This window comes from Larus michahellis, chromosome 16 (genome assembly GCF_964199755.1).
Source record: "Larus michahellis chromosome 16, bLarMic1.1, whole genome shotgun sequence".
Taxonomy (NCBI): Eukaryota; Metazoa; Chordata; class Aves; order Charadriiformes; family Laridae; genus Larus; species Larus michahellis.
Genome location: NC_133911.1, coordinates 5062542 through 5077811, shown reverse-complemented (window position 1 = coordinate 5077811; position 15270 = coordinate 5062542). Strand labels below are relative to the sequence as shown.

The following is a 15270-nucleotide window of genomic DNA, read 5'->3' as shown; positions in this document are numbered from 1 at the left end:
ACCTATTTGTAGATATGTTCCTCTTATCTTTTTTTTTTTCTGTGTATGGAAATGTAAACCTTTTATCAGTTTGAGCAACCTGTTGACCGGTATGTGTTATAGGTCATTCTTACTGACCTCTTACTAGGACCTGTGGAAAGACCTCTGAGGAGTGCGTGTGGGACTCCTGTTAACCTTATGGACTGTGGCTCTTGGCTGTGTGAGATTACAAATACTACATAATGGTGAGATTACAGTTGCACCCTCTCCAGATGAGGCTGTAAAGTAGGTGGGACTAACACTGGAGAGAGCTGGTGCCAACCCAGGACTTGCCCAAGTAGAGAAAATTCAAGTCATTATGGGGGAAAAACAAATGAGGCGTGGGCAGGCTGGCGGTTGAGTATTGCTTTGTAAGTTGCCATGTGATTCCAACCTGTGAATGAGCTTTTCTCAGGATAGATTCAAACTTTTGCCATCTCTTGGCTGGAAGCAGCCAAGACCCTGTTCCCCCTGGTGCAGGAAGTGGTGCTGGACCGGGGCTATGTTCACAACCCATGGAGTGACAGTGTCTGTTACTAGGGTTGCCCAATGCTTCCCAGCTGGGATATCTGCTTTATCCTGCTTCATAACTGAGTTCGAATTTAACTGATTGACCTGGGCAGGTGAGGAAAGGAGTCCAGATGCTGGAGACAGCAAGCAGAGGGAGGATTGTTTGTTCTGCAGGGTTAGACGCGAGCGAAGGCTCTTTGCAGTGTTTTGGCTGCCTTGTTGGGAGGACTTGCACTGTGTCCTTTGTGTCAGTGCTCTGCCTCCTGACTGCACAACAAGCCTTTGAAAAAATGTTCGCTCTATACACCTATACATACGAGCAGTACTGTTAGACTACTTACTGGTACTGTTGATACTGATCTGGTCATTGGAAAATCCTATTTACTCTTTTTTTTTTTTCTTACCCTTTTTGTCTTCTTCCCAAGACTTGAGTCCAACTGCAAGATGATCCCTGGCTCTAGGAGTGAACCAGGGTTCTGTAGTACAGAAAGATTTGGGCAGTGTCGGTTTTACTTTAAAACCTAGAAGTTGTGTGTTTAACAAACTGCATATTTGCAAGAAAAGGGTAAATCCTGTTGCTAAAGCAGGGGAGCATCTTAGAAGAGTAATTTCTAGTTATGCCACTACTATCTTCTCATCATGAAGAACGGTTACAGAGGTGACACCAGAGTACTCTAACGCTGCCAAACCTAATGTTTAGAAGATTTAACGGTTGCATAAAACAAGTCGTTCCTGCTGCTCAGGAGCAGTGGGAATGTCTGTTGTGCTGCACTGAATTCGGTGTATCTTGTAGTCTGTGCAAGCCTATATGGAACTGCAGCAGTGGAGGCAGAGGGGCACGAGCTGGCACAAGGCAGCGTCTTGGCTGGCACAGTCAGTATTTCTGTCCTGGAGAGAAAAATGGGCTCACTAAAGTCCAAAAGGGCAGTTGTAGGTATTTTGATAGTTGGGTGCTTCTGCAGCTGGGTGCTTGTGCTGAACAAAGTACGGATGGAGATTTAACATCCAAGCATTCCAACGCTTTCTGAAGCATCTTCAGGTCACGCAGCCCTGCCAAGAGAGAAAGGACCACACAGTTCCCAGGCCAACTTAACAGATCGTGGTACGGTAAGGTTACAGATCTCTCTGCTCCTCTGGTTTTATCTTGGGGATGCAGCTGTGTGGCTGAGGCTCTTCCGAGATGGTCTTTGAGGGCAGCAATGGAAAAGGAAGAAGGTTGGCAGGATGCTACCTAGCGTCGCCTTCGTGCAGCAAGAACAGGGTCTCGCTTACCTCTTAGTTCCAGAGGCTCGTGTCTGCTGTCGTTTCCCTGCCGAGTGTGCTTATTTATCCAGCAACCCCCTTTCCTATTGCTAGGGATGAGACTGCTGTATCTGCCTCTTGCTGAATTGGCTGGAAGCGACTTACACAGCTGATAAGGCAGTATCTGTGCATGACTTATTTGCAGGCAAATAATTTGTTACTTAAATTATTGTTTCACCTTGAGGCCCCAGTGCACGTGATACTGAATTAGCCTTGACTGAACATGCAGTTCCTTCTCAAAATGCAGGTGAAAAGGCTGCTAACATCACACTCGTGCCATATACTGTGGGATGTCTCCTAAGAAATCTTACTGCAAGCACTGCAATCAGCACACTGCGGCGTGGCTGACTGCCAGCTCCTCGGCTCACCGTCACTTCTGTATAGCTCACAGTTGGTGTTCTCCAGCAGACTCATTCTCCTGGAAACTAAGCCCTCCCCTCTTAGCTATTTTTGCCAAAGCTGCCAGGATTTCATAGGATCCAACTTTGAGCACAGACAATTGGGCTGAGTGTAAATAGTTCCCTGTATACATGCATGGGAACTCTCACCGCGTGGTGGATAAGGCCAGAGGAGAAAAGATACAGAGCTGAGTTAATGTCTTCAGGCAAACGCAGTCTGGGGTGAAGAGCAGGTGTAAGAAGCTTAGTATGTGCTGTAGCTGAAATTGAAAATGTGCTTGTAAAATGCCTGTAAAATCGTCTCTCTTTACTTGTTACTGGCTCTGTTCTTTGCCCAAGTCCAACAGGTTCTCAACTGTGGAAAAAAACTATAGCCCTGCAATTGCTTTGAAAGTCCAAGAAGTTCATTCACCATCCTGTCTCCCTTCATCAGTCTCCTCCAAGATCATCCCAGTGCCAGTTACTACTTTATGGATGTTGTTACTGTGGATTCTTGTGTGTTTGGCAAATATTCAAAGTGTTCTGCTGCCATAAGCAAATATTTACTCTGGTGAAGGGTTTTGGAGGACAAACATACATGTCCTGATTGATTTCTGTATGTATCAAGATTATTTCTTCAAGTTCAGGGAAGGGGTTTAAAGACCAGGACAGAAAATGCTCCTTTCTTATAAGAGTTATCCACAAGAGTGATACTGTCTTTAAAGAACAGGAATTTCATGAAAGAAGCTTGTCCTCCTTGCAATTTCCCCACTGCTGGGGCAGAATGGCTCACTTCCCATTTTCCCTCTTCTGGCCAAAGATCTGTGAAAGTGAGAACTAAGCCAGTTGCGGAGTGAGCATGTATGCCCTGTCCCGTTTGTTTTGGGGTGCTTTGAGCAATGGTTGAAGGCAGCGTGGGAAAAGCTGAGCGAGCTCGGAGTGTCTCGGTTGGCGCCAGCCGGCTACGTTCTCAACGGGAATGCAGAGGAACGTGGAGAAACATGAGTTACGGGCGAAGTGGATATTCTGGTTTGCACCTCTCTTCAGTTGAGACACCACATGGTGGGACTATGAAGCAGGAGTGTTCCTGAGGTGTGATCCTCTGTCACAATATCGGAGCAAACAGCATCCTTGAGGTTGTTAGCTTAGAACAAATGAAATAAAAGACAAACGGCAAGAAGTCTAGGGACTGCATTCCACTGCCCCGACAGCAACAGGGCTCTGTTCCCCTTCCTATTTTTAGAGCCAAATGCTTCCACATGGGGCAAGGGAGGCTGCAACCATGCAAGGAATGCATGCAAAACACGTGAACAACTCCTGTTGCCCAAGAGGGTGCGTGTTTGGTTTTTTTTTTTTAGTTGGCTGTTAAAGGCAGGTGCACCAGTAACAATAAGGTTTGGTTCCAGTTTCTCTGATTGCTGGAGGTATCTGTGAACTTTGCATTTCTCTGTGATAAACTCTACAAATTGTAGTTGACTATTAACCAAGTCCTGTACTGTTCAAAGCAGTCTCATAGTGTAGGGGGTTAATAATAAGCCTGAAACCACATGGTGTACCTTGTGTGTTGAGGGGAAAGCAACATGCTTTAGTGGAAAGAGTGTTCTGCGCACCGTCAAACCCACGGATCTGAGAGGATGAACCTGCTCTCTGAGCAGATTGGTCCGTGCGAGGTGGGACAATGAGCAGTATTTCAGCCCAAAGGCAGACACGCAATTTGTGGCTGCAGGAGGGTTAACGCTGTTCGGTTTTGTGGCTGTGGCCATGGCAAACACCCTCTCTGCCGCTGAGGATGCTCCCACAGAGTGGCCCCTTTCCACCAGAATGTCACAGTTGCTGGGTGGCCTCTTCAGCTGCACCGTCCACCCATCAGCTGCAGGGGGAAGGAGCGGTGGCTCTATTGCTGTAGACTGGTCTTGTCCAGATGCGTATAGCTGGGGGAAAAGAGCTCGTTTAGCACATTTTGCGATATGTCTGCCCCTTCTAGTTGGAGACGTGAGCCTGTTTCCCCTGTAGCTGGGCGGCACCTCTGGTTTGAGTCAAGATTTGGCGGAAGAGGTGACCCAGCGGCAACAGATTTTAACAAAAAAAAGAAAGAGAAGCCACGAGGCAGTCACGCAGAGAAGGGGAATGGTCAGACGACAACTTTCTTCGGCTGATAGAGCTTGTCGTTGATTGGATGTTTCCTGAAAAGTCACAGAGGCGGGTTTTCCATGCGGGGCGTTTCTGTCCCCTGTGTTGTCTGTTTTGGCTATAAAAGCCTGTTACTCGGCATCTGCGGTTAAAACACCAAAATGAAGTTGAAAGGAGAGAAGCGGGAGAGCTCCGACTGCGATGAAGGTTCAAAGGGGGTAAGTATGCCAGGCTCCGCGCTTCCAACTTCGGCCTCCCACAGAGATGCAGGGCAAGCTGTTTGAGATCGGCAGGTACTTGGAAGGGAAGGAGAAGACCGACGTCTTTTTGGCTACCACATCCGCAACTGATCTCCCAGGGAGAGCAGAGGCACCTGTGTTCTTAAGCCCCATTTATGTTTGTCTGCAGCGTAGTCTTGTGCTGAGTCTCCTGGCTTTCTCTGTCTGCAGCTGACCGACCATGTCACTTCTGGGTGACTTTCCCCTTCCCTGTGTGAGTTTTCTTTCCTACGCTCTAATCGGTTCCAGGCAGCAGGTGCTTCTGGATGGGGGCTGCCTTTACAGCAGCGTTTTTTGTGGGATCTTGCACAATGCAATGCTCGTGTATGCCAGAGGTTTTCCTAAAAGTACTGAGCGTGAATAATTAACACCAGCGGCTCTTTTGAGCTCCTGGGATTTGTGTAACGAGAGCAAGGCAGCCTGCTTGTCGTCACAACGCCAGAATGTCAACAGTCTATTCCTAGAAAACGTAGCTGGAAGCCTCAGCTTCCTCCTGATCCTTGGTCTGAGATCGACTTGAATTTTGACCTGCAGTGCCTTAAACTTTGCAGACCTCTGGAGGTGAGCTGCTAGAGGCTCTGAGGAATAGCAGGAATATAAGGAGTACCAGCAGCTTTTTGGACAGATATTTAATTAGGGAAATGACATATCCTTCACGTGGAACCTGGAGTTGAATGTTGGGACGTAAAACCTTGCAGATATTAAGGCTAATGACGGTGACAAAAAATTACATGTGTCTGAATGAAAAATTACTTTATTGACATAGCAGCAATGAGATATATTAGTGGGCTATTAAAAAAAATATTAAAAAAAAAAAAATCCCCAAAACCCCAGTCACCACAGTAGGACCAGCCTGAGGACTGAATAGAAGCGAAATTGTTGCGAAAAACGAGTTGCTTGTAGCCCTGAGGAGTGTGTACCCACAAACGTGGCTGATGTTTGATCCTACTCCAGATGGCAATTTCGCCCTTCTGTTTAACTGCAGAGGCTGCTCTTACAGCCCCGAGCGAGCCCTCCCTCAGCCTCTTGGATAAATTCTAATTGGCTTCAATGGCGATCGAATTAGATCCATAAACAGCTTGATCCTGAAATGTGGGAGGCAGAACAAGCCAGCATGTGAAAGCAGAGCAAATAAAGAGGTAAGAGATTTTGCCGCTTTGTGCAAAATCTTTTCCTTTTAAAGCTTTCCTCTGCCAATATCCTGTGTTATTTCACTAACCAATTTGCATGTTGGAGAAAAGAATAATTGCGTACAACTTTTTCCCTGCGGGGTGGTATTTTAAGCATGATAACTTAAAAACTATTCACCACCCAAATGATCCATCAATAGCGGGAAAGAGTAGAATGAATTACTGTAATGACTATGTGCAAATCAAGCAGAACAAAATGATTTATAACGAAAACAACCCATTGGACTTTCTTTATACAGTAGCGTGAATTGAACAACACAGAAGGCAAGTCTTAGGGTTATTTCATTATTTTTACTGAGTGTTGTTTATGCCTAAAAGCCAAACCTGCTTCTAAGGTGGTGTTTGTGTGTGGCTTTTTTCCCCTCTGCAGAAAATGACGTTTTTGCTTGCGCTGGTAGCACTGATATCTGCGTTTGGATCTTCTTTCCAGTACGGGTACAATGTGTCCGTCATCAATTCTCCAGCCCCGGTAGGTCGGACCCCAGGAGCAGGTTTACAAACAAAAGGAGGCAGGGGTGTAACAGAAGGTTCTGGGTGGGCAGGTGCTTGTGCTCCTCCATGCTCTGAATCACCAGGCACCTGGTGAAAAGTGGTTCCCCAGCAAAGGAGAGGTGGGTGTTCAGCTGTTCGGACTTTGCCCAGCAGGGATGGGGCACGAGGAAAGCCTTCGCTTCTGGAAACCAGGCTAATCCTATAAGGCAGGATAACTTGTAGGAACAGTTTTCTAGTGCAGGCTTCTCCACCCCTCTCTTGCATTCATTTTCCAACTCGGCCATTCTGGTTTTTATCAAGGCATTTGTGTAAAGCTTTATGGCTTTTGATGTTAATTAGCTCTTACAGCATGAAAATTTTACTGACTGTGCTAAACATGCTCTGTATTTCTTTCCAGTACATGCAAGACTTCTACAACAGAACCTACTTCAACAGGACTGGAGTGCCTATGGACAGTGGCTTCCAGACGTTGCTCTGGTCCCTTACTGTGTCCATGTATCCTCTGGGTGGCTTGTTTGGGTCCCTCATGGTGTGGCCTATGGTCAACAATTGTGGCCGGTACGTGACAGTGGTGTTTAACATCCTTCACCAACAGTTCGCTGGGTTCAGACAAGACTTGCCTCACTGGTCACTCCAGCCTGCCGAGCCCCTCAGGAGCCTGACTGTGTCACACGCACCTTGATTGCACGGCAGATGGGCTGGTGATTAGTTGCCGGACTCGGCGATACCGGTTGCCTCCCACACATAGAAGAATTTATATGGTTTTAGTATAGTCAAGGCCAGGCTGTACGCTGGGCGCTGAGCCAGGTAGAGAGCAACGATGACAGTTCTGGGCTGGGGGCTAAGAGCGGGTTTCCTGAGAAACTGCAGTTCTTTCTTGAAGCCTTCATTCCCTGCAGGAAAAATGGGTCAATCACCATTTTCTCTTTGATTAGTCTTTGGGATGGTGATTCATTTGAGTTTTGGATAGTATAACACAGAGGGGATCTACCCGCTCCTGGGGCCTTAGAAGAAATCACTGGAATCTGTCTCCTTCTCTATTGCTTTGCAGAAAGGGCACTTTGCTGATAAATAACCTCTTCTCCATTACTGCTGCAATCCTTATGGGAACCTCAGAGATAGCAAAAACCTTTGAAGTAATCATCCTTTCACGTGTTATCATGGGAATATATGCTGGTAAGTGAGAGGTTGGATGGTGAAAGGAGAGCAATAAACGTATTCTTGGCTGTGTGAAGGGGTTTTTTTTATTCTCGTGACAGATGGTTTTACAGGTAGCACATTTCAGCCATACATCTGCATAACAATGCTGTACTTGCTTGAGTAACAGTTGTCATCTGCATGTCACGGAACTGCTAAAGTAGTAAACTCTGGCAGTGAGACTGGAAATTAAGATGTACAGAGGAGATGTGTGTCTGTAGATGCAGCTATCCTCTGTAATAAGCATCTGCTAGGCACTGGAGCTCCAACAGCCAGAAAACCTGATGATGATAATCTGTTTTTTCAGACAGCTTAAAGCAGATAGCCTAGCTTTTTTTTTTTCTTTTTTCTTCTTTTTTTTTTTTTTTTTGCTTTTTAACATAATCAGAAATAGAATAATCCTTCTAATTTAACATAATCAGAAATAGAATAATCCTTCTAAGTCAAAATCATTGGAGGCAATGCCAGATCCAACAATCCAGTTCTGGAACTGCCTGTTCTTCCTGAAGGAGAAAAGAAACTTTAAAAGGGAGAGTGAAGGGTTCAGAGCCTCCGGGTTTATGGCAAAGGCAGTGGGAAGCCAAGGAAAAGGGTGTGTGTGAGTTGCTGGTATAAGCGGCTGTTTTAGAGCTACAGTAACGTGGAACAAACAGCGTGGCTGGGTACCCCGTGCAGTACCGGACGGAGTGCGTGCAGAGCAGGTTGATAACGATCCTAACAGCACTTAGGCTCAATTAATTGGCTTTGGGCTGGGTGAGACTGACATGCTCCACGGTTAATTAGTGAGTTGGGGTAGCCTGTAAAGATAAAATGAGAAAACAAGAACCTGACGTAGGAAAACAACTTCATCTGACGTAGGAAAGCAACTTGCAGCAGGCGCGGTTGGTGAGCTAAGGCAGAGGAGTTACAGCGTTCCAACGGGTCTGCTCTGGCTTTTGACTCTCCTAAGCCTGGCAGCTGCTCTTAGCACTGCTTCTCTGAATAAATACTAAGGGACCTGTTAACTGTGATCCCTCTTTCCAGTTATTTATAACTCATAAAGGAATCTGGACTGGCTGTCCCGAGTTGCCCTTGACAGCTTGACCTCGCTTGAACAGTGGCCGCCGTGCCCGGGGAGGGAAACTGAACACACAGCACCTCGTGAGATTATTCTATGTTTTCTAGTTGCTTTAGGACTGACTTCCACACCTTTTGGCTTTCAGATAATAGCTTGATTACCTTCGTAACTCCAAGCTCCTGGAGGCTAGGATCTTTAGAAATGTAAGATCAGTGTCTCGTGTGGTCACTTGACTCCAGGAGTTTGGGTTTTGAATGCTAAGATTTACAGCATAAGCACGGCACCTGACAGCTCTCCGGGGTTACTGTGGGTAACCATGCAATGTTCCTCAAATAACCCGTGTCCTTAATGTCTATTAAAATAGAAATACTTATTCCAGCATGCTACTTCCAAGAGATTTCAAACCAGCAATGCTGTCTGCAAAATGTTACTAAGCATTTCTAAAAGCCAGCAAGAAATCACATCCCTCCACCCTCCCATCGGCTTGTTTGGATACTGATTTCTTTTCTTTGGTCTTGCACAGGGGGAAAAGGAATCTTACTGGGGAGTGTGCTGACATCAGGCAGCTGCATGTCTAACTTTGTTCTCTGACTACTAGGTCTGGCTTCCAATGTGGTTCCCATGTTCCTTGGAGAAATATCCCCCAAAAATCTGAGAGGTGCTATGGGGATAGTACCCCAGCTCTTTATCAGCATTGGGATCCTTGTAGCTCAGATCTTTGGTCTCAGCAGCATCCTTGGGAATGTCGAAGGTAAAGCTCAGGACTTTTCTGTGGGCTCCACTGGGGAAAGATTTCTCCTAGTTGTCATCTTGTCTCACTTGTTGCAGGCTGGCCCGTGCTGCTGGGGCTCACTGGGATCCCATCGCTAATTCAGCTCCTCATATTGCCCTTCTTCCCTGAGAGTCCCAGATATCTGCTGTTACAAAAGGACAATGAAGAGGAGGCACGACAAGGTACAGTAGCATCCTTTAATGAAAGGGGAGGTGGAATGGGATAGATCTGACTGTCAGACGTGACTGAGAGCAGCCAACAGTGAAGCGAGTGTGAAATTCTTCATTGGCATGTTGCTGGAGGATGGAATTCCTGCGACATTGCTCCTCTCTCTGCATATGTGAATCCCTGACTTCCCACCACAGAAGCGCTGCTGCCCGTGGTTTATATATTGTTCTGTCTCGATTGGAAGCAGGAGAGCTTGCTGTAGACCTGTTCTCTGGGGTCCATAACTCTTCTTCCTCTCCCAACTAGCTCTGCAGAGGCTGAGAGGCTGGGATGATGTGGATGATGAGATAGAAGAAATGCGCCAAGAAGACCGGTCAGAAAAGGAAGAAGGACATTTTACTGTACTCAGCCTGTGCACCTTCAGAGGCTTGCGATGGCAGCTCATCTCTATCATTGTCATGATGATGGGCCAGCAGCTCTCTGGGGTTAATGCGGTGAGTGGGAAGGCATGAGGGAAAGGGCAGCGGGGTGAGTAACAAAGGGATGGATGATGTGGGGCAGTGCCAACACAGGAGCTAGAACCTAGGACGCAGGAGTACCCCTTCATCAGAGGCACTGGTTCTGCATCATGTTGTGGTGGGCTGACCCTGGCCAGTACCAAATCCAGTACACACATGTACTAGATACAGAGTCAAGCTGTCCTGTTAAGGATAGCTTGGATGTTTTTAGGGTAAGGTGCTAGTACCTGGATCCAAACATCGATGTCTCCAAAAATGAAAGAATTCAGTTCTTAGCCTTCTGTGCACCAGTTCCAGGATGTAAAAGCAGCCAAAATGGGATTCTCGCGTTCTGCCTTTAGCCACATAGAAACCTAGCTCTGGTTTTCTGCAGGTCTTCTACTATGCGGACAGAATATTCCAGTCGGCCGGTGTGGATGGCAACAACGTTCAATATGTCACTGTGTCGATAGGTGCCATCAACGTCGTCATGACGTTACTTGCTGTAAGTTTCTGTTGGGGCTCTTTGAGCTCTAGCTTGTCCCATCTCCCCTGTCCATCACTGTTGAAATTAGGTTGTGTTATTTACACATACTGTGATGCGCGTTGCGCAGTAGACGCCCTGCAGTGTCCCTTGGCCGAAGGCAGCTATGTTCACCAAAGTGATTAATCATGCTGATTTCTCACGCGCCTCAGAAGCTTTCCGTCTCTGGTCTCCAGGCTGATCTGCCCTCCTCTTGCTCTCCAGTGTTGCCATGCGGGGTGTCCATGCAGTTCCTGCTGGGACTGGGTACTGCAGGATGGCCTGCCTATTCTCTCGGTGTTACATCCAGCTTTTTGCTGTTCCTGGGTGATTTCATGCCCACAATCCATCGGTAGATGGTAGAAATTCCACTGAATTTCATAAAAGCTGAGGACTACCTTAATAAATTTTGCTGGAAAAAGAAGTGCTGTTCCCCAGGCGTCTGGTCTCTCACCCTCTTCTGTCTTTTTCAGGTTTTCATCGTGGAATCCCTGGGGAGGAGAGTCCTTCTCCTTGCTGGCTTTGGGTTGTGCTGTGTCTCCTGTGCAGTGTTAACATTGGCCCTCAATCTCCAGGTGTGTAGTTGAATGGCCGGGGTGATCCTACCCATGCCTTTCTGGACCTTCCAGGGAACAGGCCAGTGGTATATTTTGAAGTTGCTTCCACACCCTGCCAGGGAGGGAGGGGACCATATGAAAGGTCTCTGTGCTTTTATATCTACCTAGATTAGACCCAGGAAACTCTGCGATACTGCTTGTCTGAATACTACTTCTAGTACGTCACGTTCATTAAACCTGTTGCATCCATTTGTTGGAGGTGAGGATCACGCTCAGGCTATGATTTTTGTGTCTAGGCATGGACGTGTCTGGCAATAGAGGGTGACATTGGCTTTAGAATGTCTTCGAACCTTACTGTAAATAGCGCCTTTAATGTGCTGGTGATGTTCAGATAGGAACCACATCTAACCGGTGATTAAACTCTTCACAGACCACTGTCTCATGGATGTCTTACCTCAGCATAGTGTGCGTCATTGTGTACATCATCGGACATGCTATCGGAGCCAGTAAGTACGCACAGCCTAGTCCAATCCCCTCCACAGGCTGGGTAAAGCCGAGTGCTATGCTGAATTTCAAATCAAAAGCTTTGTGGAGCTGATCTAAGGAGATCTAATTTCTTCTCGTTGTGGCTGTGCACCTCGCTGATTGTCAGCAGCTCCAGTGATTTGTGGGCTGTGCCCCTGAGGCAGGGGAGCATCTGGCTTTGAAGAGAAAAAGCAAAGGCACAATTGTGCCTGTCACTGAGAGCCCCCCAGCAATATCTGGAGCAAAACTACGCTGAGATAGTGAGCGCTACCGACTGGGCAGAGACCTTGCATCCCTAGGCAACAAATCAAATTAGAAGCAACTGAAATTATATATGTGGCCCTGCAGATCACTTGGCAGAAAGGAGATGCGCAGATAGATGCGGGTATTGGAAAGGCTTTGTCCTGACTCATCTTCTCTCTCAGCACGGTAGAGTTGTCTGTTGAGCTTGGAAAGCCCCGCCAGACCCTCGCTGGATGCAGCAATGTGGTTTTGAAATTCCTGCGGAGGTTTCACTGGCAGATGGAATTACATCTACATACTTTCTGCTTATGCCATGGGTCAGATTCAAGCGCCGGGGGCAGGGAGGTTGCTGGAGGGAGACCACCAGGCCAGCTGGACCAGTGGCCTGACCCCGTTAATGAGAACATGGTCTGATTCTGCTGAACGGTACCACGGGGCGGCAGTACAGGGCAGGGGCCTGGGGGCTTGTCCCACCAGTCATTTTTCCAACATCTGCATGTGGTGGGGTGTTTCTCTGTTTTTCTCTTTTTCAAGAAGCAATCAAGAAGCAGCTTAGTTGCTGCTCACCGGGTGCTCTCTGGAGACACAGTTCGTGTTTATCAACTTTATTTTACAATTTGTGCAGGGGATGGATTCATGGTTAAGGTGCAGCCATAGGAGAGAAGAGGTTGATTGCTGTGTGTGAGCATAGGAAAGTCATTTAGTTGCCCTGGCTTTTTTTTTATTTAATCCCTTCCTTGATTTATTGGGTATTTCTATACACTAGTAGTTTAGAAACCATTGCCTGCCACTGAAATGAATAGTGTAATCTAGGAATTCGGGGGTGGGGGGGATTGCCTTTGGGATTTCTGAATATGCAACTACCTTCCAGGTCCAATTCCCTTTCTGCTGATCACGGAGATGTTCCTGCAGTCATCCCGGCCTGCTGCGTTCATGGTGGGTGGGTCTGTGCACTGGATATGCAACTTCACCGTGGGACTTGTGTTCCTCTACATGGAGGTAAGATGCAATCACACGACAGGACGAGACTTCGGCCTAAAATTAGTATCTTCACCCCTGTGTTCTTACAGAGAGCCTTTTTAATCCTGAGAGCTGTAAATGCCCAAGCTGGTTCCCAATACCTCTATGCAGGATTATATATTAAGGGCAAGAAACAGATGTTAATCAGCATTCTCTTATCGGTCTGTTGCACAGGCTTCAAAAGAAAGCAGTTATTTTTTTCAGGTGAACGTCTGATCCTGAATTCAGGAGCATGGAAAAGATTGCAAATTCCCCATCTTCCATTTTAGACAATTTTAGCTTTTGATCTCGAGGTCACCAGTTCAAACTGATCCCCACCAGTAGTGACCCATGAGTTCCTACAGTTGCCGATTTTTGGCCCGGGCAAAGGGAGCTGGTGAATTTAGTTTGATTTATGTAACAGACCCTTGCCTTCCTTTTCCAGTAAATCCATGGTGGCTTCATAAATCCACAGTGGTGGTGTGAGAAGACCACCCCTGACTTCTAGTCGTTCAACTTAAGATACGTGCCCATCACCGTGGCTGCTTTTTTTTATAGCTATTGCAGGGTTCAGCATGCCCAAATCATGTAATGTACACAACTGGAGTATTCCTCTGATCCCTGCTCTGTCGTCTTTTGTTGCCCCTAGGCTGGACTGGGGGCCTACAGCTTCCTCATCTTCTGTGCCATCTGCCTCGCCACTATAGTTTACATCTTCATTATTGTTCCTGAGACGAAGAACAAAACCTTCATGGAAATCAACAGGATCATGGCCAAGAGGAACAAGGTGGAGATTCAGGGTGACAAAGAAGAGCTTAAAGATTTCCACACTGTCCCAGGCGGGCAGACAGAGAAGAAAGAATTCGCCAGCATTGAGCTGTGACCCAGCTCAGTGACACAAGCTGGCCCTTGGACTGGGTTTTGGTCAGTCACATGCAAGGAGTGCACTATATTCCTCTGAGGAACTGCCATTCATGTGTTTGAGGGTCCAGCATGAGTGATGCCAGGCCTTTGGCACTCTGGGGTGGAGAGCGCCTTATTTGTTCTGAGGTACTTTGTTAAATGGGTTGATAATGGCATTTATCCTGTCAACTCTTGTCCTTTGTGTGCTTCAAATGACCGCTAAACTGGAAATGCACATCACTATAATCTCACCCCCTCCCTGCTCACCCAGCTCTCTCCTTCAGATCAAACCTAGTCCTCAACTGTTGCTGCTGAGTCCTTCCGAAGCCTTATTCTTGAGGTTAGGAGTCATCCGTCCAGCTGATGCTTATTCACTGCCGATTTATACCCATTTTTTTCACTGGTACTCTAGTCTTTGAGCTGTTTAGCTCATTTCACTCCCTAGTGTTTACATTTCAGTTGCCAAAGAGCAAGTCCCTCTCTTAATCCTTTAATAACCCCCATATCCCTACTCTGTACACATGAGCCAGTTGGAGCTCATTCGTCCCAGAGACACGTGGTGTTGAACCCAGTAAGAACCTCCCAGCTGCGTTGCAGGGATCAAATCCGGGCTGATTCTGTGCAGTGGGCTACAGGTTGGAGCCTGTGTTTGCAAATGTGTCCAAACTTGTCTTCAGCTTCTCGCATTGAGTTGCTTAAATTTAGTATTTGAAATAACTCAGTTCTCAGGTACTTGAAACAACTTGAAAAAGTCATCAAATGATTTAAAGCTTGGTCCTTCTACAGGTTTCTGGTTGTGTCCCCTAAGGGGGCACTATTCCACCTGAAGGCTGATTTTGTTTGGAAAAGCTGAGTCTGAAGAATTGGTGCTGACTCTCAGAAGAAAGTAAAGTGCACACTGATAAAACCCGAGGATTTCTTAAAGTATTTTTTAATTTAATGGGTTGGGGGGTTAATTATGGCATAATTTAACATGGGGAAATTAAATTTAATTAATTGTTATGAGGACTGCTTCCCTCTGTTTTGAAAAAAGCAGAATTGTTGAACAGCCTGGCATGGATTTTGTTGTTGATGGAGATAGCCCCTCGCATGGTTTATTTTAACGTTAGAAGAAGAGTTTTATACCTGCCCTCAAACTTGTGATGTATACGTGTTGAAAAAGAAGCTGTTTCCGTGCTTGGTCTCTACATCCATTTACAGAAAGGAGGGCATGCCACTGATGAAAGCACAATGATTGCGTAGCACCACACTGTCCTGCCAAGGGCTTTACGTACCCTGTCCTGTACAATACATCTGTAGGGTGGGGATTTGATGGTGAGAAATGGGGATTTGATGGTGAGAAGTGGGAGGTAGGATGCATGCAGGGAAGACTGTGAGAAATTGAGGCTTGGTGAAGGGTGTGAGAGATATTTTTACTGGGACAGTGGTGAGGCACTGGAGCAGGTTGCCCAGGGAGGTCATGGCTGCCCCATCCCTGGAGGGGTTCAAGGCCAGGTTGGAGGGAGCTTGGAGCAACCTGGTCTAGTGGGAGG

General features: G+C 46.8%; 1 protein-coding gene across 9 annotated transcripts; it reads left to right on the top strand.

Moving 5' to 3' along the window:
• The first annotated feature begins 10 nt into the window (after positions 1-10).
• Positions 11-14743, top strand: SLC2A5 (solute carrier family 2 member 5). Of its 9 annotated transcripts, XR_012583977.1 has the most exons (14): positions 11-4555; positions 6176-6274; positions 6695-6855; positions 7349-7473; positions 9150-9302; positions 9380-9505; positions 9798-9985; positions 10383-10493; positions 10985-11086; positions 11237-11327; positions 11499-11574; positions 12019-12244; positions 12708-12835; positions 13485-14743. XR_012583977.1 is itself a non-coding variant. In XM_074560760.1 (13 exons), the coding sequence occupies exons 1-13, from the start codon at positions 4499-4501 to the stop codon at positions 13565-13567; spliced, it is 1500 nt and encodes a 499-aa protein (XP_074416861.1). In that variant the 5' UTR covers positions 11-4498; the 3' UTR covers positions 13568-14743. The 9 variants fall into 9 exon arrangements, 8 of the variants coding, with proteins under 8 accessions (XP_074416861.1, XP_074416865.1, XP_074416860.1 ...); XM_074560760.1 differs by lacking the exon at positions 12019-12244; XM_074560764.1 differs by lacking the exons at positions 11237-11327; positions 12019-12244 and adding an exon at positions 8697-8754.
• Positions 14744-15270: the final 527 nt, after the last annotated feature.

What these genes read in the sequence shown, in the direction of transcription:
- SLC2A5 (XM_074560757.1), top strand. Translation starts at nt 4,499, where the DNA reads ATGAAGTTGAAAGGAGAGAAGCGGGAGAGCTCCGACTGCGATGAAGGT. An exon ending in GCGATGAAGGTTCAAAGGGG is followed by an intron (nt 4,556 to 6,175) that starts GTAAGTATGCCA and finishes TCCCCTCTGCAG; the next exon opens with AAAATGACGTTTTTGCTTGC. An exon ending in AGCTCTCTGGGGTTAATGCG is followed by an intron (nt 9,986 to 10,382) that starts GTGAGTGGGAAG and finishes GGTTTTCTGCAG; the next exon opens with GTCTTCTACTATGCGGACAG.